Here is a 25,138-nt window from a genome sequence, read left to right as displayed (position 1 = left end):
GTTGGCAGTTGAGTCAGTGATGGTGCTCCACATGCTGGAGTGTTAGGTGGATGTTAAAAAAATTTTTTGAGGGCGCCTGGGTGGCTAGATGGTTAAGCGTCTGCCTTCGGCTCAGGTCATGATCCCAGGGTCCTGCGATCGAGTCCCGCATCGGGCTCCCTGCTCCTTGGGAGCCTGCTTCTCCCTCTGCTTCTCTCTCTCTCTCTCTCTCTCTCTCTCTCTCTGTCTGTCTGTCATGAATAAATAAATAAAATCTTTTAAAAAAATGTTTTTGAGGAATGTCTGATTGGAGAAATGCTCACCTTGGATTGTTGAGTGAAGAAATCAAGACACAAAAATCCATATGCAACATGATCTTAATTTTCAAAAAAGAAAACCTCTCTGCACAAGAGGTGCAAGGGGGTCAGCCAAAATGTTTCCGGTGGTTATCTAAGGAGGACTGTAGGTGGCTTACTCTCTTTTTTGGAATGTAATGGGTTTTCTGCATTTCCTACAATGAATGAATGGATCTGAAGTCAGAAAAGCAAATAATGCATGTGTCTGAAGGAACTTGATGGTCCGGCTGGGAAAACAGGCACATAAAGCAATAAAAACAATAGAGCAGGCAAGTGTTAAGTGCTGTGGTGAGGCGTGTAGGTGCTGCAGGAACACGGGAGGAGAACCCACCTTCCCGATTGTGGACCGCGTGCTGGGCACTGAGCTGGCCCACGGCTCTGGGCGTATTGTTGGTCGAGTCTCAGATGGGGCTGTGAGGCCCAGAGGGCAGAGGCACTGCCAGTAAGTGGCAGGCCAAGATGCTAGCCCAGATCTGTGCAACTTTGAACTTCTGGGTCACACTTGCTGTCTGAGGGTTTGCCGGGTCTGTGGTACTCAGAGAGCCCACGCACAGAGGAGGGATGAGTGTGGGGCCTGAGCGGTCTGCAGAGAGTAAGGAGGTCGGTATAGTGAGTATAGTGAGGGGGCAGGGCCTTGGCCAGGCAGGAGAGGTGGGCTGGGCTTGACTGTGAGTGGCCTTGATGGCCATGTTATGGGGGGCCCTCTGGCTGTAGCCCTCAGGAGGCAGAGAGCCCCTGGGGTCGGGCTGCACCTTAGATGACGGGGCACGGCGGGGAGCGGGCATGTGGTGGGGGCTCCGCTGGGCGGACAGACAAACGGAACAGGGAAATGAGTCTGGCAGCCGGCTCAGGATGGGTTAGAAACAGACTCAGCCGCGAGCCCGACGCCTCTTAGAACCAGCGTCGTCACGGAGGCCTCTTGCTCCTCCTGTCAATTTATTTCTCCAGAGGCTTCTGCCACATGCAGCTAGGCTCCTACTGTTTTCCTCTCTGTTTCTGAGACCAGGCCAGCTTGTGCCTGTGTGTTGGGGAGGCATGACAGGTGAAGAGGAGTGAGCTCTGAGAGCTGAACGGCACAGGCTCGGGGAGGAGGTCCTTCTTCATTGGCCTCTATGAAGTTTCCAGCCAGGTCCCCAGACCCCGGAGCTTCTCTCCCTGCTCTGTCCCCGGATTAGCTTCTCACTCGATTTGGAGGGGGCATTCTGTGCACAGGGAGGCCATGCCCTTGGGTTCCCACCCTGACTTCCCATGCTCCCTCCCTTTGCCTTCTTCCCTCTCAGGCTTCAAGGGGCCTCTTTTGGCCTGGGCCTGCTGCGGCACTGCTGTCTAGACGCCTCCCCCCTGCCTCGACTTCTCCAGCTGCCCTAGCCCCCTCTTCTCCCCACAGAGTGCTCTAACTGCTGGCTGTTCTGTCAGAATTTTCTGTGTCCCAGTGCGAAGCAGGGCCCGATAGGGAGATTTTCCTCAACTAGGGGCATTCGAGGGTCCATGGAGCTGGGAGCTGGGCTTTGAAAGGAATACTCTCAGACAGTGTGGATCCTGCCTCCTGGGCTGACTCATTTCTGTGGTCACTTAACTCCTCAGGGGATCTCAGGGGTGGATGCACCACCAGATGCTTCCTTGTCTCTGCTGGGCCCTTTTACCTTGAGACAAGCAGGCTCACTTTGGGCTTCTTTCCAGGCCATGCACTCTCTTGCTCTCCCTCTTCCTTTCTGTCTGCCAGACAGTGTGGAGTTCTTCAGGGTCGGGGAGATGGCAGCTGGAGTCCCACTGTGGTTTCCCCTGGTACTGCTCTGGCCTTCTCCAGTCCCCTTGACAGTGAAAGGAACGGAGAACTATTTTCATGTCTGTGAAATTAACTAAGTACACTTTAAGATGGAATTGGACTGTTCTGTGGTTTCTTTTTTCTTTTTTTAGATTTTATTTATTTATTTGACAGAGAGAGACACAGCGAGAGAGGGAACATAAGCAGGGGGAGGGGGAGAGGGAGAAGCAGGCTTCCCGTGGAGCAGGGAGCCTGATGAGGGGCTCGATCCTAGGAGCTCGGGATCATGACCTGAGCCAAAGGCAGACACTTAACAACTGAGCCACCCGGGCGCCCCTGTTCTGTGGATTCTGACCATGAGCAGCAACAGGGGTTTCTGTGCTGGTATCTCAGATGTCTGAGTGTTCACGTATTCCAACCCCCACCAATGCACATGTGCAGAAAGTGAAGCCCACAGGGCAGGGCCCAGGGGCCCATGAGTCTCTATCAGATGCACAGACCTCCTCACACACCAAGTGTCAGTTAAAATTCAGGTACTCACAGGCATCCCTGAAGCCCATCAGTGGATTCCTGGGGTCCATAGACTCCACGCTGAGGACTCTTGGATTAAGTCATTTGCTCAAGGTTGCTCCTCAAGCAGATGGCTGAGCTGTGACTAGAAGCGGGTCTCCTGGGCCTCAAGTCGGGCTCCCATCTCTCACTCTAGTCTCTAAACCTCGTTTCCCAGGAACGTGCTATGTCTGGGCCTCGTGCTCAGTGCGTACCCTCAAAGAAGGGCCCTGGCATGTGAGCCAGTGAGTGAGCTAGTGCTACCCGGCATCATTTGCAGGTGCCTATCTGGGTCAGGCAGACATTCCACCTACCCATTGTGTGTTGGGAGCTACTCTACAGAAGGCTGGAAAAAGAAGCTGGTGGGAATCAGACCCCAGTAAGCTCTTGGCACTGGCTAGGGGCCCCACCGAAGCCCTCTGGCTCTGCACCTCCCACCACCACAGGATATCTCAGTGAAGGTCAGCTGCTTGCTGAGGCCACAGTTAAGTCAACTGGCGGGAGAAAGGCTCAAGGGAAAAGTTGAGGTTCTACTTATTTGCAAAGAGAACCAGACTGGGAGTCAGGAGATGTGGATTTTCCTCCAGGAGCCCCCCCCCCATAAGATTTTGTGCCCCCCTGTTTATCCCCTGTCCCATGGCATCTCATTTGACTGCTTACTTTATGGGGGCATAAGTTCTGCAGGGGACACACTGTTCCCTGTTGTGACACATAACAGCCACTCAGGCCGGCCGTAACCACAAGAATATAAGGCGGTAAGGTGGCATGTTCTCCTCATGGAGGGCAGGCGGTGGCCGTTCTCTGCCGGGCGCACATTGGTTTTGTCCTCAGGTCCATGGTGTAAAGCTTGCTTTGGGTGGTCTTGGAACTGAACCCTTTGACTCCAGACTGCCTTGGGCCTAGCTAACTTCAGCGGCTGATTTGGGGGGTGAATACAGCACCTTGACCTCAGATAAGGCCTCAGAGAGGCAGTTGCTTGGGGATGATGGGTAGCAGATGGAGGGAAGGATGCTGGGCCTGGTATGGAGAGAATGGGGACACCAAGAACCTGATTGGGAGAGCAAGGATCACAAAGGGGTGTTGTTTCCACACCACTGGGAGGCAAGTCCCGACACTGGTCCTGTGGCACCCATCCTTGGGAGGAGCCCTTCTGAGATTGACAGGTAGAGAGGGCCTCTGGCTTCAGAAACAGAACTGGTGACATTCGTACTTCTTCCTCCTCTTCTGTGGAACTGGTTGCATTGGTCACCATCAAGTTCTGTCTTTCCGGGTGAGGACAGGTCTGTGCTGCAGCAGGGTAGGGGAGAGCAGGGGGTGTGGGGCAGGGCTGAGCCGCTCCTGTGGCTCAGGGGCTCGAGCTGGGGGGAAGGTGTCAGTTCGGGAAGTTCTGTGACCCAGCCCCAGGGCAGGCACAGGTTGGCTGGGCCAGACCGCAGTGAACAGACACAAGAAGCATCCTTGAACACCTGGTTCTTGCCAGCAGGTCAGTGCTCAGCTTCCTTATTTAACCTGCGAATCTGGGGGTAAGGGGGTTTGCTTATTCCTATTTACAAGGTTCTAAGTGTGTAAGAACCTTGAACAGCAAAATTGGAATTTGAACTCAGTTCTTATTTGAACAGGTTCTTATTCCTTCATACAGCCGCTGCCTTGAATGTAGCTGGCACACAGAAAGCCCTCAGCCCCCAGGTGAGTGAACACATGCAGGCTTCAGGGAGCATGGCTTCTGTTTTCCATCATTATTAACATTTGGGGCCACAGCAGTGAGCCACAGAGCCCTGCCCCTCCTACTCACTCTCTGACCCCTCTCCCAAAGGTCCTTCCTACACCCCCTCTCTCTGTTGGCCCACCTGCGAGGATCCACAGGTGGTTAGCACAACCCCAGCCTCAGAAGGCGCTCTTGGCTCAGACTAGGGACCTGTTCTGTGTGCAGCCACCTGCGCCCCAGGGGACCGGGCCCGGGATGGCCCAGTGCTGGGGCCAGCTACATGCCCTAGGAACTGCAAAAACCCGCCTGCGGTGGGGGAAGCCACAGTGTCCGCTGGCAGTTTAAGTCATGGCATGCCTGTGGACCCCAGCGCGGGCAGTCACTGCAGCTAGTCCTGAGAGACAGCTAAATGTCATGGGCAAAGGTGTGCGAGCAACACAGGAGAATGTGGGAAAAAACAAACAAAACAAAAGAACAATATATATACTATGATCCCAATTTTGCTAAAAGTTTTTAAAATAAAAGCTTAGAAAAATACACCAAACTGATAGAACTGATTCCAATCCTACCTTTTAAGAAATATTCTCTTAGAAAAAATACCAGAAAGAAAAAGAAAAAATACCAGAATGGTACCCCTTGTTTTCCTGTGAGGTGATGGATCTGTGGGTAGCTTTTACATTTTTCTTTATGCTTTATTTATTTTTAAAATGCACTACAATAAACTTGTATAACTTTTCTACTCAGAAAAAAAAATGTTTTTGATGCGGGGAAGATAGAGGCAGGGCCCCGTAAAAACCGTGGAAACCGACAACATTCCTGAAGAGACTGCGCAGTAAATATACCATGAACCAGCTGGGGCCTGGGGGCGCTGAGTCAGGGCCTCCACACACAGAGATCCCGCGGAGGGTGGGGGGCTGGACTTGCCCCAGAGCCTGACCAGAGGTGGACATGTGTGCAGGCCTCTCACAGACTGAGCCCATCATTTGTTACTGATGCCTCCTTGGGAGCATCCCTCCCCACAAAGACGGGTTGGAGAGGAGAGGGACCTGAGGTGCCAGGCTTTCCCCAGAGGCGAAATTTGGCCAGGACCACAGCTCTGTCTCATGCTTTCTCCCCCAAGAGAGGTTTGAGTCTTTGCTTTTTTATGACTGATGGCAGGAGAACTGACCAAGTGAATGAAGTGAGAGTGGCCACAGTGAATATGGAAATGAGGCTGGAGGGGCGGGCCCAGCGAGAAGTCTGGAAGCCACTTCAGGGGTGATGACAGACCTCCTCAGGAGGCAAGTCCAGTCCAGTGCTGCACTGCCAGGAGGCACTCTTCCATCAGGTATCTGCCTTCGTTTGAGTGGGGGCCAGATCCCGGAGGGGCTGACATTCGGTCACTGATGGGCCCAGACGTGGAGTGCCCGGGTGCGCTGTCTGTGAGCCTGCTTTTTCCACATTCTCCTGTGTTGCTCGCACACCTTTGCCCGTGACATTTAGCTGTCTCTCAGGACTAGCTGCAGTGACTGCCCACACTGGGGTCCACGGGCACCCCATGACTTAACCTGCCAGTGGACACTGTGACTTCCCCCACTCCAGGCAGGTTTTTGTGATTCCTAGGGCACGTACCTGGCCCCAGCTCTGGGCCGTCCCAGGCCCTGGTCTGAGCCAGGAGCTCCTTCTGAGGCTGGGGTTGTGCTAACTACCCATGGATCCTCGCAGGTAGGCTAGCAGAGAGAGGGGGCAAGCAGCCCCGGGCAGTCTGGGGCGCAAGGGGCCCGCCCAGGAAGAGCAGGAAGGACTTTGGGAGAGGGGGCAGAGAGTGAGTAGGAGGAGCAGGGCTCTGTGGCTCACCGTGGCCACAGCAGTCTGGGCTTCCCCCCAGGCCACCTATGGGCCTTACCCTGCTCTGGATTGCTTCCACAAGGGCTGAGTTTGAGCCGGGTGGTCAGTTTGCAGTGTTTGCCCTTAAGGGGCTTGACACATTACCTGAACTGCTAGGTCCTGGATTCCCAGCAGCAGGAGGAGCAGGATCGGCCAGACCCAGGAGAGGCCGACTGACCTCACAGTCTGCCATGGAATCGGGGCCCTAGCAAAGGAGTACCCAGAGCTGGTGCCTTGGCTCTGCCCAGCACCTCCACGCTGAGGGGCTTGTCTTCTTTGAGGAGGGGCTAAAACATCCCTTGGCCTTGCATCTCGGTGATGGTCCCAGACTAGAGCCCAGGCCTCCAACCTGGCGGGGCTTGCTGGGGGCCGACCCCTTTTCTTGCCCCGAGTGCTTCCCCATGCCCTGGAGGTGGGCAGAGCGCCATGCCACGCCTTCATGATGGGCAGGGGCTCGGGCTGCTATAGATTGTTGATCCTCAGGTCTGGAGTCAACTTCCCAAACCCTGCTCCGGTTTACCTGACCATAGCTTGGCTCGCACCTCCCCAAGCTCAGACCTTTTGCCGAAGGACTGCTGAGCCCTGTGTGACTGGAAACAAGTCAGGACTATAGGGTGAAGTTCAAATGACTGTACCCTTTCTGCTTTGGTTCTCTGGGCTGGGGAAGAGGCAGCTCTGTGAACTGAATATGGCAGGGACAGGGCTATGTGACCTCAGGCAGGTTAGTCCTTCACTGAACCGGGGATGAATGCACAGTCCCTGCACAGTGCCGGGACGTGGTCAGGAGCCATGTCACTGGCACCTTTGCATGTCACCTCCCTGACAAAGCACGGAGTGACAGGACAGCGGAGGGCTGAAGCAGAGCCTAGAACAGGGAGGCCTCCTATCCTCCATTCCTCAGGAACTGAACCCACCCAGGCTGAGTGTCGACTGCTTACGTGTTTCAGATTTCTCTTAGACTTAGAAACTTTTTTTTAAACCTGAGAAAAGTTCTGTTCACTGAAACGCTTAGGCCAATGAGCTGTTCTACTTTCTTAGCTCCCTAATTAGGAACTCAGCACAGGGCCTGGGGCAGTAGTAGCCCTTGGTATAAACACCAGTGTGGTAGAAGTAAAGTAGAAAGTCTCTCTTCCCCCGTCGCCCTCCTTGTGAAGATGGTTCCAAAAGGCAGTGGTCCCTTTCTCCCTTTAGTAAAGAGGGTGTAGAAACTTCCAGAATGTTTCTCACCTTTGAGGATTTGGAGCACCTTATAGCTCCCACACAAACTAATCCGAGAGGATGATGTGGCACATGCAGGAAGTCAGGGGACCCTGCCTGCACCCAGCACATGCTCTCGCCACTGCCCACTTGGATTTTCCATCCCATCCTTTGTTTTTATTTTGTTTCCCTCTGCCTCTGTCTCCTCATAGCCACATACGGTCCTCCTGACCGGGTGATGAAGGCCCTGTCTCCAGCTAGATCTGGGCTTCCTGCTTGTCAGCCCTCAGTTCAGCCTTAATGTTGCCCGAAAAGCTTGTGAAGGGTTGGAAGTAAATGTTGGGGCTACAGCAGGACTTCAGAAACGTGCTGAGGTGCACTGTTCAGTTGAGTGCAGGTCCTCACTAGTGTCCTCATCATTGGGCACAGAGTCTGCGCAGGTGGCCGTGCCTCTCTGCCTTTCCCATCAGCATACCCTAGATTTGGGCCCAGGGGGACTACAGGAATTCCAGGTGGTGACTCTGGGTTTGGGGTAGCTTAGGAGCTGGCCTTACACGTGGAGTGGTACCCTTGACACAGGGGGCCTTCTGCAGCCTGAGCAGAGCTTCCAGCCTGGCTTCAGAGCTCTCTCTGCCTGGGCTCCCTCGAGCTTAAGGCTTGGAAGGTGTCCTCTGTGGGGCAAAGGTTTTGTCACCACACACAGGCTCTGGGGAGGCTATACACGCACATTCACTGTGGCTCGGGTGCAAAGGTGAGGCCGCCAGGTGATGGTCTGCATGAGCTGGCATGAGTTACTCAGCTTCTTCATCTGTAAAGTGGATGTAAGTAATCACACCTCAGTAGAATAGAAAGTCCAGAAAGAGTCCCAGAAACAGGAATTTAGGACACATCTGGGGTCATCTCAGTGGTAGGGAAAAGACAGCTCATTCAAGAAATGGACAACTTGCCACCTAGAAAAAAATTAACTCGATCCTAACCCTTAAAGCTTACATTAAAAAAAAAAAATTCAGCTAGATTCAAGATTTAATTGTAAAAAATGAAACTAAAATTATAGCAAAGAATATGCAAGAATTGTTTTTTTTTAAATCTTGGGAGAGGGGAGGTCTTTCTAAGCCTGACAGAACTGAGGGAAGCTCTACAAGGTACAGACCAATACATTTCTGCACGAACAAGGCCAACGTGAAAGTCAAAAGAGAAATGATGAACTGAAAAACCAATTGTCTAACTCTATTTACAGATATATAAAAGGTGTTAATTTCCTTACTTTATAAAGAATTTCTCCATATCAAATATAGAAAAGATGAGCGCCTCCATAGGTAAACACACAAAGGCTGTAAGGGGGTCATTCCTGGAAAAGGAGCTACGGAGGCTCCCCACGCGTGTGGTCCTAGAGCGTACGGACAGGAGCTCTGGGCCAAATCCTGGCCCCGTGCTTACATATGTGACCCCCGTAAGTTATTCACACGCTCTGGGCCTCAGCTTCCTGAGCTGTGAAGTGGGGGTAACAATAGTCCCTTTTATTAAGTGGGTTAGCAAGTGTCAAGCATGTGGAACGTGGAATGGGGTGGTAATTGCTATGTACATACTTGATTGATAAAACCTGAAAAGATGCGGGAGTGCCCCAATGAGTGGGATGCTCTTACGATAAGAACTGTGTGGTGATAAGCCATGTTGCTGACAGTACGAGGAACCTAGCACTCCTGTCACTGACGGGAGTATAAATATGTGTTAGACTCCTGAATGCACATACCCTTTGACGAAGCAATCTCCCTTGATAACCATCCTAGAGATGAAGCACATATGAGGGTATTCGTGTGGGACTGTTTGTAAAGTTGAAATGGGAAATAGTCCTCCTTCAGTGGGGAACTGATTGAATAATTTGTAATATGTCCCTAACCTGGATGATCATGCAGCTTTGACAAAAAGAGGCGGGTCTACCTATACTGATATGGAGCAATCTCCCAGATACAGGCATACCTCGTGTTATTGCACTTCGCTTTATTGTACTTTGAAGATACTGCATTTTTTGCAAATTGAACGTCTGTGGTAACCCTGCGTTGATCAGGTCTGTCAGTGCCATTTTCCCAGCACCATTACTCATTTAACGTCTCTGTGTCACATTTTGGTGATTCTTGCAATATTCCAAATTTTTTCATTATTATATATATTTTTTAAGACTTCATTTATTTGAAAGAGTGAGCGAGCCTGATGCAGGGCTTGATCCCAGGACCCCGGGATTATGACTTGAGCTGAAAGCAGACACTTAACCAACTGAGTCACCCAGGCGCCCCTCATTATTATATTTTTATGGTGATCAGTGATTATAACTCACTGAAAGCTCAGATGGTGGTTAGCATTTTTTAGCACTATTTTGTAATTAAGGTATGTATGTTGTTTTTTCTTAGACATAATGCTATTGCACACTTAATAGACCGCAGTATTGTGTAAGCATAACTTTGATATGCCCTAAGAAAGCACAAAATTCATTTGACTCATTTTATTGCAATATTCCCTTTATTGCTGTGGTCTGCAGCCGAACTCAGAATATCTCCAAGGTATGCCTGTGTATTAAGTCATAAGAATAAGGTGTCGAACAACATGTACAAGAATTCCGTTTGTGGGGAAAGGAAGCTGGCTCCGGAGGGATATCCAGGAAAGCAATAAGTTGCCTCTGGGGGCACGCTGTGGCTGAAAGCGGGGCAGAACCTGTGAGTTTTCATGGATCATAATCTGATAAAACCTACCGGGCAACACTCCTATGAGGAATAAAACATCCTCATAGAGGATGGCGGGCAGGGAGCAGCCAGATCTGAGCGCCACCACCAGACGCGTGGCCTCGGCATGATTTTGACCTGTGTGCCTCATTTTCCTCATCCCTAAAACGAGGGTGAAGAAAGACAGCCCACCGGGGTCGGGAGCGTGAAATGGGGTGGTCCGAGTCAAAGCCTCGGGGCCCTGTCAGTAGCAGGCAGGTGTGCAGGAGGTGCCAGCCCCCCTCCTCCCCATCACGTTCAGTGGCCCAGCTCTGGTGCTCCCCAGCTCCCGGGCTGCCCAGAAGCCTGTTTCTAAGGTTTTTGCTTTGAGACTCCTCTCCTCCTTGGGGTGAGTCTGGTTCCTTGGCTGCTCACCTGACGTGGCTGCTTCAGCCTTCGAGTTAGGAAAGCAGGTCTGTGAGGAGGCTTGGGAGAGCCCCCCTGGGCTTCATCTCCGAGGTTGTGGAACCTGCCCTCCAGAGAGGTGCATGCACTCAGAGCTGGGCCGGGGCTGTGGCCGGGGCTGGGCACACTGTGCGCCCTGGGCCCTGTCACCTCTCGTCCACAGCACTGCCCTCTGCACGTTCCAGAGCCCCAGCACGGCCCAGCTCGCCCGGGAGCCGCTCAGGCGGGAGTGGGCTGTCTGGGCCGACTCATCTGCGGCTCACCTCAGCCTCCTGCCTGCACGAGACCTCTCGGTGGCTGGCCCGCCCTCCACGAGGAGCCCGGGAACTCTGTCCCCCTCAGTGCCTCTAAGTAAAGGAGAAGAATTTGGTGAGGGGCCACGAGAGGCTGCCACCAGTTTGGGAGGGTGCTCACGTCAATCTCTTCTGCTGTCAGGGGTCTAACGTGATGGAAGAGCAAGACCTGCGAGAGATCGGCATCAGTGACCCACAGCACCGGCGGAAGCTGCTGCAGGCGGCGCGGTCCCTGCCCAAGGTGACCACTGATGGCTCCGCAGCCTCGGCCGAGGCCAGGGCCGTCTCCCGACCCCACCTGGACCCGGAATAGGGAAGGAGCTTGGCTCCAAACAGGGCATGTAGATCACTGCAAGGTGTCTGCCCCACATCCTGGGGGACCCAGCAGGCAACACAGAGGCCTGTTTACTTTCTTGCCAAGTCCCGAGGCCCCAGAGAGTCAGCAGAGACTAGGGACAGTTGAGGACCCAGTCTAGCCTCCAGAGGGAGGCTCCAGGCCTCTCCTAGCACAGGAGCTGGTACTCACAGGCTTGACCTGTCACCCGGAGCCTCTTTGGGGTCTTTCCTGACTCACTGGAGACCAGGCCAGCCTGCACCGACTTCCCCAGGAAGGCAGAGGGGTGTGGGCAAAGGAGGCAGTTTTTCCCTGGGGAGCCAGGGGCTAGTAGCCCCAGCCTCTCCCCTTGACTCTGCTGGTGCTAATAAGTCCAGGGTACACTTGTTTGTTCCACTCACCCCCGAGCTGGGGGAGCATGACCAAGTCCCAACAGTGAGGCCAATGCCCACTTCACAGGAACACACCATGCTGTCCCACCAAGTCCGTGACCTTGTCAGAGCTCAGTGGGAGCCCCTCTGTAAACCCTTCCTCCCCTGTAGCCATACCCACTAGGGCTGTCTTCCCCAGGCCTGGAGTGCTTTCCATCTCGCAGATGGGGTTGCCGAGACCAGAGCAGCGATAGAAAGGGCTGGGTGAAGGGAGGGGACGCTGGTCTCCTGGGCTTTAGTCCCAGGAGTGCTGAGATGTCAGTCCTGCCCCTTCTCGCCCCACAGGTGAAAGCTCTGGGCTATGACGGCAACAGCCCCCCATCAGTGCCCTCCTGGCTGGACTCCCTGGGGCTGCAGGACTACGTGCATTCCTTCCTGTCCAGTGGCTACAGCTCTATTGACACTGTGAAGAACCTCTGGGAACTGGAGCTTGTCAACGTGAGTGCAGCCTGTGCTCAGGCCTGGCCTGGCCCCCAAGGGTGTGGTCCGGGGGTGGGAGGGGAGCTGTGGGCACTGGCACGGCCTGACTGCCCCCCCCCGCCCCCGTCCAGGTCCTGAAGGTCCATCTCCTCGGCCATCGCAAGCGCATCATTGCCTCCCTCGCAGACAGGCCCTACGAGGAGCCGCCTCAGAAGCCCCCACGGTTTTCCCAGCTGAGAGTGAGTTGGGGAGGGATGGAAAGGGATAGGTGTGCTCTTCATATTGCTAGGAATCAAAGAGAATTCTTGAGGCATTCTTTGGAAACAGCATGACCTCCGTAGTAGAGGCGGGAACGATCCGTCCCCTCTTGTCGGAGCCATTCTGCCCCCGGGCCCGGTGTGTGAGGAGCACAGAGCAAGAGTTGTTTGGGCTGGTTATTTATTGATTATGTGCCTCCTGTCTATATCCAAGAAGCCTGACGGCACCTATAATAAAGGGTCCAGTTTAAATATAAGTAGAAAGTAAAATGTCAGAAAAAGTAGGAAAACAAATATCCGAATCCCAGCCACTGTGACAGAGCCGGGGGGCAACGGGGCGCAGTCTGATGTGAACCCGAGACAAAGCTGGGGATCCATGGCAGGACCTGTGCCCTCCCCAAGTCTTCTGAAGTAAAAGCCCTGCAGCGGGGTGGGTTCAAGAAGCTTCGACTTGAAAACCTCACAGATGCTTTGTTGCTCAGGCTGGGTAATCCCTGACTGCAGGTTAGACGCGGGCCGAGCTGAGGTCCGGCTCCGTTCCGAACCTGCAAGCCTGAGCCCCTGACAAGCGCTGGGCTCAGAGCAGGGCCCCCTGCACTCCGCCCGTTTTCGGCAGCCTCACCCAGAGGGCGTCATTCTATCCTGCCTTCACCCAGCAGCCCGGTCTGAGGGGCAAACGCACCACTGCCTCTCAGTTATAGAAACCGCGGAGACGGGGCCTCAGGGTGCCGACTGGCAGCACTGTATATTTTCTCAAGCAAGGGCTCTGGATTTGGTCTTGTGCCCCAGGGAGCTGCAGTGAATTGTAACAGATGATTTGGCCTTTGATGCGTACGAAAGCAGCTTCCCAGCCCTGTAACCGTCCCTTTCCCCCCACGGCTCCAGGCCGAGGAGCGTGCTAGTGACGTGGGGCTGCCCGTGGTGGCTGTGTGCCCGCAGGACTGGGTCACCGGGGCTTCCTGGCTCCGGGGAGAGTTTGGTTGCTTTGATGGTACCTGGGCTGGGCTCCCGGGCCGGGGTACCCGCGGGGGCGTGGGCCAGCGTGCCATCCATTCGGTGCCTGCTTGGTGTTGGCCCTTAGCTTCATGTCCATTCTCACTGACCCACCTGCCCTAACCCGCCCCAGGACTAGCTGACACCCACAATCCAGGGACTGGCCTTCTGGGTTCCAAGTGTTACTGGATTTCCCCCCACCACAGTGCCAAGACTTGCTCTCCCAGACATCGTCCCCGCTGAGCCAGAACGACTCCTGCACCAGCCGCTCCGCTGACCTGCTGCTGCCTCCTGGGGACACGGGCAGGAGGCGGCACGACAGTCTTCATGACCCTGTGGCACCTTCTCGAGCGGAGCGCTTCAGAATCCAGGTGGGGCCGGAGGGGAGCTGTGAATGGGGGTCCCCAGAGCCCTTCACGGCCCCCGTGCCCCCTGAGGTGGAAGCTGGGGTGGGGCAGGGGGGTAGGAGGCCACGAAAATCCAGGCGCCTGGATCAGCAGCGGGAGGAAGACACTGCCTCCTCCCCTCCTGGGGGTGGGGGGCTCCCCTGCATCTTATGTGGCTCAGAAGTTCAGATCCACTGGCTCCTCTTTGACTACAGCCTCTCCTTCCAGCCCCTCAGGCCACCAGCCCGGTTTCTGCCCCATCTCAGCCACTTCTTGGTCCCTCGTTTGCTTGTCCTGCCTGTTCCCCAGAGCGGCTTTCGGCCCTCCTTAACTCCACACCCTGCACCCCGCCTGCCCAGCAGAACCACAGCCTCAGTCAAACTCAGTTCTTCCTACTGCATTTCTGCAGCCCAGCGTCGGGTGAAGCTGGGAGACACATCCAGCCATGCGTCTACCCTGCCAGGCCCCCCAGCCTCTGCTGGGCCCTGGGCCGCCCTGTAGCCCTTTGCCCTAGGCTCGTTCCAGCCCGCAGCCCTCACTCGCCTCCTCGGGGCCTTGTGTTCCGGGCTCCTGATGTGTTCACCTGCCCTGCCTCCTGCCTCGCACCCAGATTCCAGGCTTTGTGTCTTGTCCCCCAAATTGGCCTGCTGGACACGAGATTGGCATGTGTCCCTCACCCCCCACCCCCACCCCCAGCCAAGGAGAACTTCAGTTTCAGTGCTTTTTTTCTCTCGACTCAAACTCCTCATCTCCAGCACCTGGGGATGTCCTTCACGTTTCCACGGGCACAGCCGTGAATCTGACGAGATTTCAAAGCATGTTGTCCAGCCGTTTTAGTTGCTCCGTATCAGAAGGCTTCCGCACGGTGCTGGGGACGGAAGTCATAAATATTTCCTGACTCTTTTCTCGCCTCCCCATTCTTTCGACCAGTGCCCTAGTGAAGGCCCCCATCACCTGGCACCTGGATTTCAGTGGCCTCCTGCCCCCCTTCCCCCACCTCAGCTGGCGCCTCAGGGAACACTATAAAAGGCCTCCCGAGCACCGATACCTGCCCGCCCTAGAATCAGATCCAGGGGCCCTGACTTGGATATGAGACTTGCAAGGATCTGACTCCCGCTCCCCACCCTTCATGCTTTGAGCTTGTTTTCCCCTCTCTGGTTTTATTCATTTCCTGTCTCCACCTCAGAGCCTTCCCGACTACGCCTGCCCTCAGGTGGCCTAGACCCCTGCCTCCCCACCTTCCCTCTGGCATGGATAGGCATCACCTCTGTCACAGGGCACCTGCTTGGCTTTTTGTCTCCTGCCCTTGAACCCCTGTGGCTGGCTTCTTTGCCCTTGGGTGTGCTGGAGCCCACGAGTTCCTCTGGAGTGGGCAAGCAGACCTGTGACCCCACGTGTTCTACAGGAAGAGCAGCGCGAAGCCAGACTGACCCTCCGGCCCCCCAGCCTGGCTGCTCCCTATGCCCCGGTGCAGAGCTGGCAACACCAGCCAGAGAAGCTCATCTTCGAGTCCTGCGGTTACGAAGCCAACGTGAGTTGCCCCTGCGCTCCTGGCCGGCCTCCCTGCTGCCTTCCCCCCACCCCCGCCCCCACTGCCGGCCACTCCCGAGGGGGCAGGGGGGCCTCCCAGCCAGGATCGGGGAAGGGAGTGAGGAGAGGAAACCATCTGATTATGGTCCCAAATCGGTTGGGTCGCCCCGCATGGTAGCGCAGGACGTCCTAAACCCGCTTACTGCCTGCTCCCTCAGTATCTGGGCTCCATGTTGATCAAAGATCTTCGAGGGACAGAATCCACACAGGACGCCTGTGCCAAGATGCGGGTAGGTTGTCGGCAGGGGGGGCGGCTGGCGGGGATGGGAGGCATCCCCAGGGGCACCGGCTGCAGCCCCTGGGCCCTCGCACACCGTGTAAGGTCAGGTGGAGGCTGGGGCCTGTGGGATCCCAGGGGCTTGGCCTTGAGAAGGGGCATTCACAGTCCCACGTCGTTTCCCCTAGAAATCCACCGAGCACATGAAGAAGATCCCCACTATCATCCTGTCCATCACGTACAAAGGTGTCAAGTTCATCGATGCCTCCAACAAGGTGTGCTTCTCACAACTCTGGTAGCTGGAGTGGGCCCCTCTCCCCCCCCCCCCCCCCCCCCCCCCCCGAGCTGCCTACAGCGCCCCCAGCCCTCTTTATTCCCCTGTGTTCCTGCCCCTCGGCCAGGCGCTTGCCTCTCAGCTGCCGCGCGTCCTGACCCCCGGGCCCTTAGTGCTGTGATTCTGTTCCAGAGCAAAGGACGCCCCCCACACCCCACACTTGGTACTCCCCCCCACTTCCCCCAGAGGGCAGAGGGGCTGGAGAGCTCGTGGTCAGATGTGAACATTTGACGCCCTCCATTGCTGTGGTGGAGGGTGGAGACCCCTAAACCCACCTTGGCAAGGTTAGACACTGCCCCCACGCCCACCAGACAAACAAGAGAAGTAGCGGCTGTGGGCTAACAGCCTGGGCTGGGACAAAGAAGGGTGGCGGTGGTGGTGTAAATGGGCTGAGGCTGCCTTGAGGCCGAGAATTCCAGACCCTGCTTTCCCTGGCAGAACGTCATTGCAGAGCACGAAATCCGGAACATTTCATGTGCGGCCCAGGACCCAGAGGACCTCTGCACCTTTGCCTACATCACCAAGGACCTGCAGACCAGCCACCACTATTGCCATGTGTTCAGCACGGTGGATGTGGTGGGTGGGGCCCTGCAGCTGGGCGCCGCTGGAGGGGGCCGCGGGCGGGCAACCTCAGTGCTGTGCTGTCCCGGCACGTGGGCGGCACCTGGCTCATGTCTGGTTCAGGCTGAGGCCCCAGCAGCCGTCGGGGCCAGTCCCCCCCATTTTTTTTTTTTTTATTTATTAGAGAGAGAGAGAGCACGCGCACAAGCAGGGGGAGAGGGAGAAGCTGACTCCCCGATGCGGGGCTTAATCCCAGGACCCTGGGATCATGACCTGAAGCCGAAGGCAGACGCTTAACGACTGAGCCACCCAGGTGCCCCCAGGCCAGTCCCCGGTAGACAGTGATGAGACTGAAGCACAGAGAACGGGCAGCTTTGGCCGCTCTTCTAGCCAGGGCTTCCCTCCCCCAGGCTGCTTGTCAACCCACCACCCCGTTCCCCACCCTCCAGGGGCCGTCTCCCTGAAATGCTCTCTACCTTGCTCTGGGGGGCAGCAGTGCCCTCCTGACAGGAGGCTGCCTTCTCCCACGTTCAGGCTCCGGCTGCGCCCACAGGGACAGCGGTGCAGCAGGGACACCCCCTGCCCTGAGACAAGGCTGGGGCCCTCTCCTCACCCCCAGGCTTCTGTCCAGATCCCTGCTGTCCTGGGGGAGAGTAGCTACTTCCCCAGTCTCTGGGGCTTCTGGAACATGGACGGCCAGGCGTTCTCAGCCCCAGGAAATCCGTGCTTGCTCTGGGCCTGGCGTCATACTCCTGGGTCTGCCACTTGCTAGCTGTGTGGTCTTAGGAAGTCACTCGCCCTGGCTCCTCCCCCGCTGAAGAGAGACTACAACGGGAGCAGCTGTGTGGGGTTTGTTTTGAAGGTTAAATGGGGTCATCTACCCCATACTCGGAGTTCCTGGCACTTTGACCTAGAGCTCCCATTTTCCACAGTCACTTCTGCAGTAACACAACACAACACTCCCAAAGATCAACATACTACATAAAATGATGCAGTAAAAAGCAGGGTTTGTGGGGGGATGGGACTTGGGGCACCACACTCAGAAACTTGGGTCAGTGACACATTAGAAAAGATAGGAACCTAACAAACACACTGGCGCCACTCTGTTCCCATGAAATGGTTAAGAAATCCAGAGCTGCGGCGGTCAGCCCGGCCCTCTCCCTTGAGAGAGACCTGGAGCGGACTTGTAGAAGGTGCGGGAAGGGGAACACAGAAGGCTGGGAGAGGAACAGTACCGCGGGGAGGGTGTGGGGGCTAGGCCGTCGGCCCCAGGGAAGCCGAGCTACCAGGTCCCCTGGTGTTTCTGTCCACGACACTGTGCTGGGGAAACAAAATGTGTGTGACACTCAGATTGTTCCTGACGTCTCAGTCACCTTGGGACAAAGCAGTGTTTGGAAAACAAGTGTTCTGGCAGAATTGGCCGAATTTCTCTCGTTAGCCGTCCCGGTGCCCCACCCCTACCTGTGCTCAGGGCTGTGAGGCCTGGTGGGGGGGCGGTTTCGAGCCAAGGGGTGAGGTGGCTCCTCGGTCTCAGTGCTGAAGTCGTGCTCTGTCTCCTCCCAGAATCTGACCTATGAGATCATCCTGACGCTGGGGCAGGCGTTCGAGGTGGCCTATCAGCTGGCCCTGCAGGCCCAAAAGTCCCGGCCCCTGGGGGCCTCCGCCGCCGAGATGATCGAAACGAAATCTTCCAAACCGGTGCCTAAGCCTCGGGTCGGCACGAGGAAGTCAGCAGTACGTGAACCCGCCGGGCCTCAAGGGCGTGGGGTGGAGCGGGCAGCCGGAGGGCCTCCTCAGCCACAGGCAGCTGGCCCCTCGGAACCGGCCGCCAGCTCCTCTCCTGCCCCCCCTCCGCCCCAGCCGCAAGCTGTGGCCCCCTCCCTCGCCAGGCGCCCCCGGGGCTGGCCCGCAGCGAGCCCCCTGTAACACCACCCCGTGTCTGTGTCTGCTTTGCTCTGCGCCCCAGGTGCCGCCGCCCCCCGATAGTCGCTGTTGTCACTGTCACACCTGCACCACCCATCGTCCTTCTTACCTACCGCTGCCGTCTGTTAGTCCTGGAGTCAAGGTCTTTACACCTCCTGCTGTCTGTGTGTCAGTCTCCCCGAAGTGACCGTGAGCTTTCTGAGATGCTAGTGGCCTCCCCTCACCCCCCCGCCTGCGTGACATTCTTTCCTGAGCTGCCCTCCTGCCATCCCTGTCTGTGCTTTAGCTCTTTGTTTCTCTGTGTGTCCTCTCTGCCGAGGCCTGGGATGTGCTCTCAGGCCCCGCCTGAGGGACCCGAGGCTTGGGGTTTCCCAGCCCCGCACCCCCTTCCTGCCGCCATGAACAGGTTTGGGGTTCAGAGCACGACACTCGGGTCAGGCAAGGCTCCTTTCCCTGAGCAGCTCTGAGAAACCCCTGGGAGAAGTCGCCCCTGAAGAGGCCTGGAGGTGGCCCTCCCACGATGCTCTGGGGAGGGCGCCACTCCTGCCACCCCAGCCCTAGGGGGCTTGCTCTCTGAGGAGAACAAGGGCCGCCGCTCATGTCCCTCATGCTGGCACGATGCCAGCACGGCCCTGGGCAGGAAGAAGGGACAGCTGGGCCCTGTTGCCCCCCAGCCGGCTGCAGCGCTCCCTCTCTGACCCCTCACCCTTCTTCCTTGACAGCTGGACCCGCCCGATACAGACCCAGATGCCCAGTCCCACGCCAGCGTCTCCTGGGTGGTGGACCCTAAACCAGACTCTAAGCGGAGCCTCAGCACCAAGTATGAGACCACTATCTTCTAACCGCTCACTCCCTGTCTCCACTAGTCTCACTGTGCCTTGCCATCCGACCTCAGCTCTTCTCAGCTCTCCTTCCGGCTGCTGACGCCAAGGCCCCGGCCCCGGGGGGGGGCCCTGCTCCCCCCCCCCCAGCCCGGCAGCAGCTCTAGACACCACACGCACAGCTTGTACCCAACACCACCGGACACTGTGAAGTCCCCGCCTCGGGCGAGGACAGCCTGGCGGGGGAGGGTGGTGAGTCGCCTTTGAGGTGGGCACCAGGAAGCCTCAGCGGGCAGGCACTGTGAATCCTGGGGGCAGGGGCGGGGCGCAGTCTTCGAGCAGAGTCCACCAGTGAGCACCCCGCTGACTAGGCCGGGCTCTGCTCTCCTCCCGTCTTCTATGCCGAGCCGCAGCCGGGCGCCGCCGCCTAGAGCGAACCGTCTTTTTGCACCTTTCCTGACACAACCAACCACTGTGAGCACGTGGTGCCAGAATCCCCTTGCAGCCCGCGCCCGGCCGGCCTGCGGCCCCATCCGTCCCTCCTCTGCCACCAGGCGCCGGCCTCCCTCCTGTGAGAGCCCGAGCTCCGCGCCGTGGCTCGCCTGGGGCCAGACTGCGTTCCGGGAGGGCCCGGGGGCCCGGCGCACAGGCCTGACTCCGCAGCATGGCGCCCTGAGCATCTGAACCCCCGTGGGCTGGCTTCCCTCAGCAGGTGTCTTGGTCCTGCGGAGTCTTGCGCTCCCGAAGAATGGGGTGGAGTGGTGTGTGTGTGTGTGTGTGTGTGTGTGGTCGGCCCCTCCTGTCTTCGCCAGGGGCTCGCAAGGCTGGCTGTGGAGTCTAGCTCACCAAGGAATGGGGTGGCAAGGTGTATGTGGGGAGGGGGGTCGGCCCCTCCTGTCTTCGCCAGGGGCTCGCAAGGCTGGCTGTGGAGTCTAGCTCACTGAGGAGGAAGGCCTTTCTGTGGGACCCAGCGAGAGGGAGGCCTGGGCCCTGCACACACGCTGCATCTTCTTCCCTCACAGAACCCAGCCGCTCGAGGACAGGGACCCGGACCAAGCAACTCCCCTTGTCCTCCCAGGACTTGCCGTCACTGCTCTGCAGTGTGGGGGTCAGAGATAGTCAGCCCCGCTCAGCCTCCAGCGTGCCCTGAGAGGGGAGGCTGTGGATCGTGGAGCGGAGGCTTTGAAGAAGCCCCCTGGTCTCCGGTCTCCAGGGAGGGCCGGTCAGCTCAGGTGGCGGGAGACAGGAAAGCGCGCCGCCAGCACAGCGTAGGCCGGTAGAGAAGCCTAGAGAAGCCTAGAGAAGCCAGGAGCTCGCGGCGGTTCCTGGAGAGGCGGAGGCCAAGGTGATAAAGCGGGCTGGGCGGCCCTGCCCGCCTGCCTGTCCTGGTGCCTTCCCGAGCCACAGGCGCTCAGGGGAGGCTGTGAGGGACCTTCCTTCACTTCCATGCTTCCTTTCAGTTTCCTCCACTCTGTGCAGGCCCCTGTGGTTAACCCTTTCCTCCCCCCATTGTGTTTGCTTCTGCCAAGCTGAGCCACTGAGGAACCAACTGTGCTGCGGAAACACAGACGTGGGGAGCACAGGCTCCCACCGCCGCGGCCCCCACCACCGCCGCCGCCGCCACCACCACTGTGTCACCTGCAGCTTCGAAGACCCAGGCCCGGCCTCTGCCGGGAGCAGCTCCACGGGGCTCCTTGGCCTGGTCCTGCCGCCACCAGGTCTTACAGAGCAAGGCGCAGTCCAGGCCTCGAGCGGATGAGACTGGAACTCCAGAGAGTCAAGAAGTGACTTGTTCAGAAGACATTTTTTAATAGAAAAAAAATTTTTTTTTTAGAAAACGAATTTTTAAGACTCGGCTCAAATCTCTAGGTTAAACTGCCAATCTTCAGACAGATGGCCATGGGGTCGGAGGACAGGGGCGCCCCAGAGCGGCTCCGAGGCCGGCCGGCGCCGCCTTCTGCCCCCCCGGGATGGGCCGTTGGCGCGGTCCGGGAGGCTGGGGGGCGGGGGGGCAGTGGCCTGGGGGTGAACGGAAAGCAGGCCCAGGTGGGTTTGTTCGAGTCTGCCTTTCAAACCCAACCAAGTCAGTTGCTGTTCCTTACGAACCGCACAACTTCTTGTCCCCATCCGGAGCCGGACGCTGCCTCTGCAGTAAGAACAGGCCTCAGACGCACCTGGCAAAAGCAGAGACTCCCGGTCCGTGTCTGGGGTTCCAAATGTGAAGGTCCAGGGGCCAGATGGAGCCGAGCGAGCTGTGTCCAGAGCCATGAAGTCGGGGCCGCTCCTCGGCGCCCGAGCCGGCGGTGGTCAGGGCGCCAGGCCACGCACTCTCTGGCAACCTCAGACTGCCTGGGTTCAGTCAGAAAGAAGAAAAAGCAGCTTTGTTTCGGGCATTAATGGGTAGGTCGGCTAAGATGGCTACCTGCCAATTTGTGATTTGTCTAATCAGGTCTGTGTGATTAGGACTCGCTTTGATTCTCTGAATTATTGGTTTGACTGTTGTATTTTCAGCTGCTGGATTCATCCCTGGCTCCAGGTGTAGAGAAGGCTAAATAAGGTGACGGTTGATTCAGTTCTCCCCCAGTGTGGCCTTCAGGGCCGACTGGGGTCCTGGCGCACCACTGCCACTTAAGGGCTCCTGCTGGCTTGCTTCGCTTGTTAACTTGGACTCTTGCTCTGTGCTCCTGAGGGTGGTAGAAGCAGACAGGGTAATTCCTGTGAGGCCGAGAGGCAGAGCCGGCTGTGGTGCTGGCCCCGTATCTTCCAGAGTAGGGAGCAGAGAGGAGCCCTTCCTCCCATGGGCAATTCAGCAGACCTCATGCGTTGCCGGCACGGGCCGGGCTTCCCCCCGGGACCCACAGGCCAGGCTTTGGCGGGACTTCTTTCCCAGCAAGGGCTGTGAATTGGAATTCCCTGCGGGTTCCATGCACAGAGAGTGCTCTTGGGCACACTCACCACCCCAGTGGTGGCCAGGAACAGAAAGCCCGGCCCCGTCCTCCCGCTGCCTCAAAGCTGGGCCCCAGGGGCAGCACCTCCTCTGGAGCAGGGGCAGGGAAGCCTCCACTTTCCGGTACTAAACAAGGACCTCAACGCCTGAAGTCTGGCTTCGCTTCCTGCTTCTCCCAAGGCCCAGGAGCCTCCTGTCAGCTCCTGCCACGCATGTTCTGTCCCCCCCCCCACCCAGACCACCACCACCAACCCGCTGGCCCGCGAGAATTGACCAGGGAACCCGAGGGGTGGGCGCCCTCCCTTCCTCTGCGGGGGCCTGGCCTCAGCTTAAGTGCGCCTCTCCTCTCCGGAGGCGGCAGGTCCAAAAAGCAAACTGTAGACACTACTATGAGCTGTTCGAGCCATCTTTTTGTTTTTAAATCACACGTAGGTGTTTCCTCCCCTTGAAGCTGCTATATCTTTATTTATTCAGGGTGTTGTCATATTGGAAAGCCTTAGCTAGTCCTCTCTGGCTCTGGGTTTGCTTTTGAGATTGGTTTATTTCCGAATAGTTGAGAAGGGTAGGGACTGGATCTTTCTTTCCTTTTTACTTCTCCTCCGGGGCAGGTACTCTCTCTCCCCTCGAAAGGGGCAGTGTAACTTCAAGGACAGGCTTCGAGCAGAAAAGCCCCCGCTTCTGCACCAGAGTTCCACGGCGGGGTCTGAGCTGTGCCGGGGGCGGGGGGGGGGGGGGAGGGGGACTAGGCAGGACCTGCGAGGGAGTCAGTACCTTCCCCGGCCCCAGCCCCCAGCTTCTCTGCTCGCCGCTCTGAGCCATAGAACCCCTCCTGTCAGGCTCCGCGTCTGCCATGCTCCACATGCCTCCTGGGTCTCTAGCCTCAGATTCTGGCGGCCGTTCCTCGAGAAGCCTCTGGCCGAGCAGGCAGCCATGGTGGTGGCCGCCGCTCTGACAGTAGAAAGCGCGTCTATCCTCGGTCCGCCTGCGAGAGGCCCAGGCCTGCGGCATGACCGTCAGAAGCAGCTCGCAAAAGTGTTGTTGCTAACGGGGTGGCAACGGGACTGAATTGTAATAAAAATGTTATTTAATCTTTGTCTCTGTATTTTGATACTTGAATGAATTCCCCTTTTATTTTACTGTACATATAATTGTTAATCTGTCCGATTTTGTCCGAATTACAAACATCTTGTGGTACCAAACATAACGAATCTGCGCAACAATGTAGACTGACCTCACGACACGAGAGAGAGTGTAAATATTCCTGGGCTTCCAGCTTCGGTTTGGTTATTTTCATAACTGTACAACCTAGAACAGACGGAATTAATAAATGAGAAGCAACATGAAACCAGCCTTCCTTTTTGGGAGTTTTTGAATTGGAAAGCTTCTTGATGGTTCTCTGGCAGCAGTGCAAGCCCGGGCTATAGGCTGTCAGCTGGCTCCGGGTCGCTGACGCAGGTCCCGCACTGTCAGGGATGAGTGTGGGGATGCCGCTCTGGCGCGCTTCCAGCGGGAAGCTGCCAGCAATGGGCCATCCGTTCACCCCGTTTAGTTGCAAGGCCTCTGTGCTTCAGCTTCCCCTCCTTAGAACATCTCCTCTGAATCCCAAGCAGGGGCCACATGCTGGCTATGGGTCCTCTGCATCCTTGTCTGGGCTTGACCCACAGACATTTATCCGAATGTCTGTACAAGGCAGTGTTGGAGGATCGAGAGCTGTGAAAGAAGAGTGTCCCCCTCAAGGAACTTCCTTTGATTGTGGAGATTACGTCTGAGACACGCACAACTAGCTACTGACTCAAAGCCACACTGAGGCCACACCGGGCGGTGCCGTGAGCATCCAAAGGCACCCGGTGCTCCTGGAGCTGAGGGGGGACAGGGAAGGAGGGGCTGGTGCCTGGGCTGGTATCGAAAGGGGAGGGCTTGGAAAGGCACGAACGGTACTACTAGCCCCTTCACTGACGGCATCTGGGCTCCAAACCCTGCTAGCAGCTCTCCAGGCACCCATCTTGAGTTTGCTCTGACAGCTTTCCGGGTATGGTCTCTATAGAAAAAGCAGCCAAGGCTCAGAAAGGTTACCACACCTTCCCAGGGCCAGCCGGAGAGGATCTGAGAAACTGCCCTCCAGTGGCTTCCAGCCTCCTCAGAGGCCCTGGTCCCATGCCTGCCTCCACCCAAGCTGCCTAGCGCTGAACACTTAGAAAGACTTAGAGAGAGAGAGAGAGAGAAGAGAGAGAGAGAATATGGGGGGGAGGGGCAGAGAGGGAGAGAGAATCTCGAGCAGACTCCACGCTGAGCGCAGAGCCAGATGGAGGGCTTGGAGCTCCATCCCATGACCCTGAGATCATGACCTGAGCCAAAATCGAGAAAAGGACACTTAACCAACTGAGCCACCCAGGCGCCCCGGCACTGAACACTTATGAGTTTCTGTGAAATATTCCGTTTGTCAAGGGCTTTAATAGTGAAAATCACTAGGGTACCTGGGTGGCTGAGTCGGTTAATCGTCTGCCTTCGGCTCAGGTCAGGATCCCGGGGTCCTGGGATCGAGCCCCGCATCGGGCTCCCTGCTCAGCGGGGGGCCTGCTTCTCCCTCTCCCTCGGCCTGCCGCTCCCCCTGCTTGTGCTCTCTCTCAGTCAAGTAAATAAAATCTTAAAAAAAAAAAAAAGTCAAAATCACTGGTTTAGTCCAATCCCCAGCTGTGTTTATGAAGAAAACATGGCCCAGAGCGGGAAAAGGTTTTTCCTAGCCAGCCCCAGCTAAGAGACCAGATCCCAGCTTCTCACTCCCAGTTAGGGCTTCTTAGGCCAGTGCACGGCCCCTGGGTAAAGAGAGTGAGGTCCAGTCGTGGAGGGCCTCACTTTCCAGACTAGGGGGCTGGTCCTCCTCACATCCCTGCACACTCTGGCCTTGGCACTCTTCTGGGCAGAAGAAACCTTACAGCCAGGAGGAGGAGGTCTGGCCATAATTCGTGTCACTGTGGCTCTGGAACAGGGCACCACGACACAGCCCCCCGTCAGGGTCCCCTTTGGCCTCACTGAGAAGCCTTACTGCCGTGACTCGG

The 25,138-nt window shown here is 57.0% G+C and overlaps 1 protein-coding gene across 10 annotated transcripts in view; it reads left to right on the top strand.

The window, feature by feature from the left end:
- The window catches only part of ANKS1A (ankyrin repeat and sterile alpha motif domain containing 1A), a 176,345-nt gene extending 152,915 nt beyond the window's left edge, over positions 1 to 23,430 (top strand). For 3 of the 10 annotated variants that reach the window (XM_073884771.1, XM_073884774.1, XM_073884773.1), the window contains 11 exons: positions 11,011 to 11,109; positions 11,919 to 12,071; positions 12,185 to 12,292; positions 13,510 to 13,674; positions 15,095 to 15,220; positions 15,438 to 15,509; positions 15,685 to 15,771; positions 16,269 to 16,406; positions 17,955 to 18,125; positions 18,358 to 18,456; positions 19,037 to 19,959. In XM_073884771.1, the coding sequence (XP_073740872.1) occupies positions 11,011 to 11,109; positions 11,919 to 12,071; positions 12,185 to 12,292; positions 13,510 to 13,674; positions 15,095 to 15,220; positions 15,438 to 15,509; positions 15,685 to 15,771; positions 16,269 to 16,406; positions 17,955 to 18,125; positions 18,358 to 18,456; positions 19,037 to 19,156 (1,338 nt within the window). In that variant the 3' untranslated portion in view covers positions 19,157 to 19,959. Of the gene's footprint in view, positions 1 to 11,010; positions 11,110 to 11,918; positions 12,072 to 12,184; positions 12,293 to 13,509; positions 13,675 to 15,094; positions 15,221 to 15,437; positions 15,510 to 15,684; positions 15,772 to 16,268; positions 16,407 to 17,954; positions 18,126 to 18,357; positions 18,457 to 19,036; positions 19,964 to 20,664 lie in introns of those variants that run through there. The other 7 variants (XM_073884769.1, XM_073884772.1, XM_073884770.1 and 4 more) reach the window with 6 other exon arrangements.
- Positions 23,431 to 25,138: the final 1,708 nt, after the last annotated feature.

The sequence above is a fragment of the Callorhinus ursinus genome, unplaced genomic scaffold (genome assembly GCF_003265705.2).
Source record: "Callorhinus ursinus isolate GAN/ISIS: 27379988/994484 unplaced genomic scaffold, GSC_fseal_2.0 scaffold59, whole genome shotgun sequence".
Taxonomy (NCBI): domain Eukaryota; kingdom Metazoa; phylum Chordata; class Mammalia; order Carnivora; family Otariidae; genus Callorhinus; species Callorhinus ursinus.
This window is presented reverse-complemented; position numbering and strand designations above follow the sequence as displayed.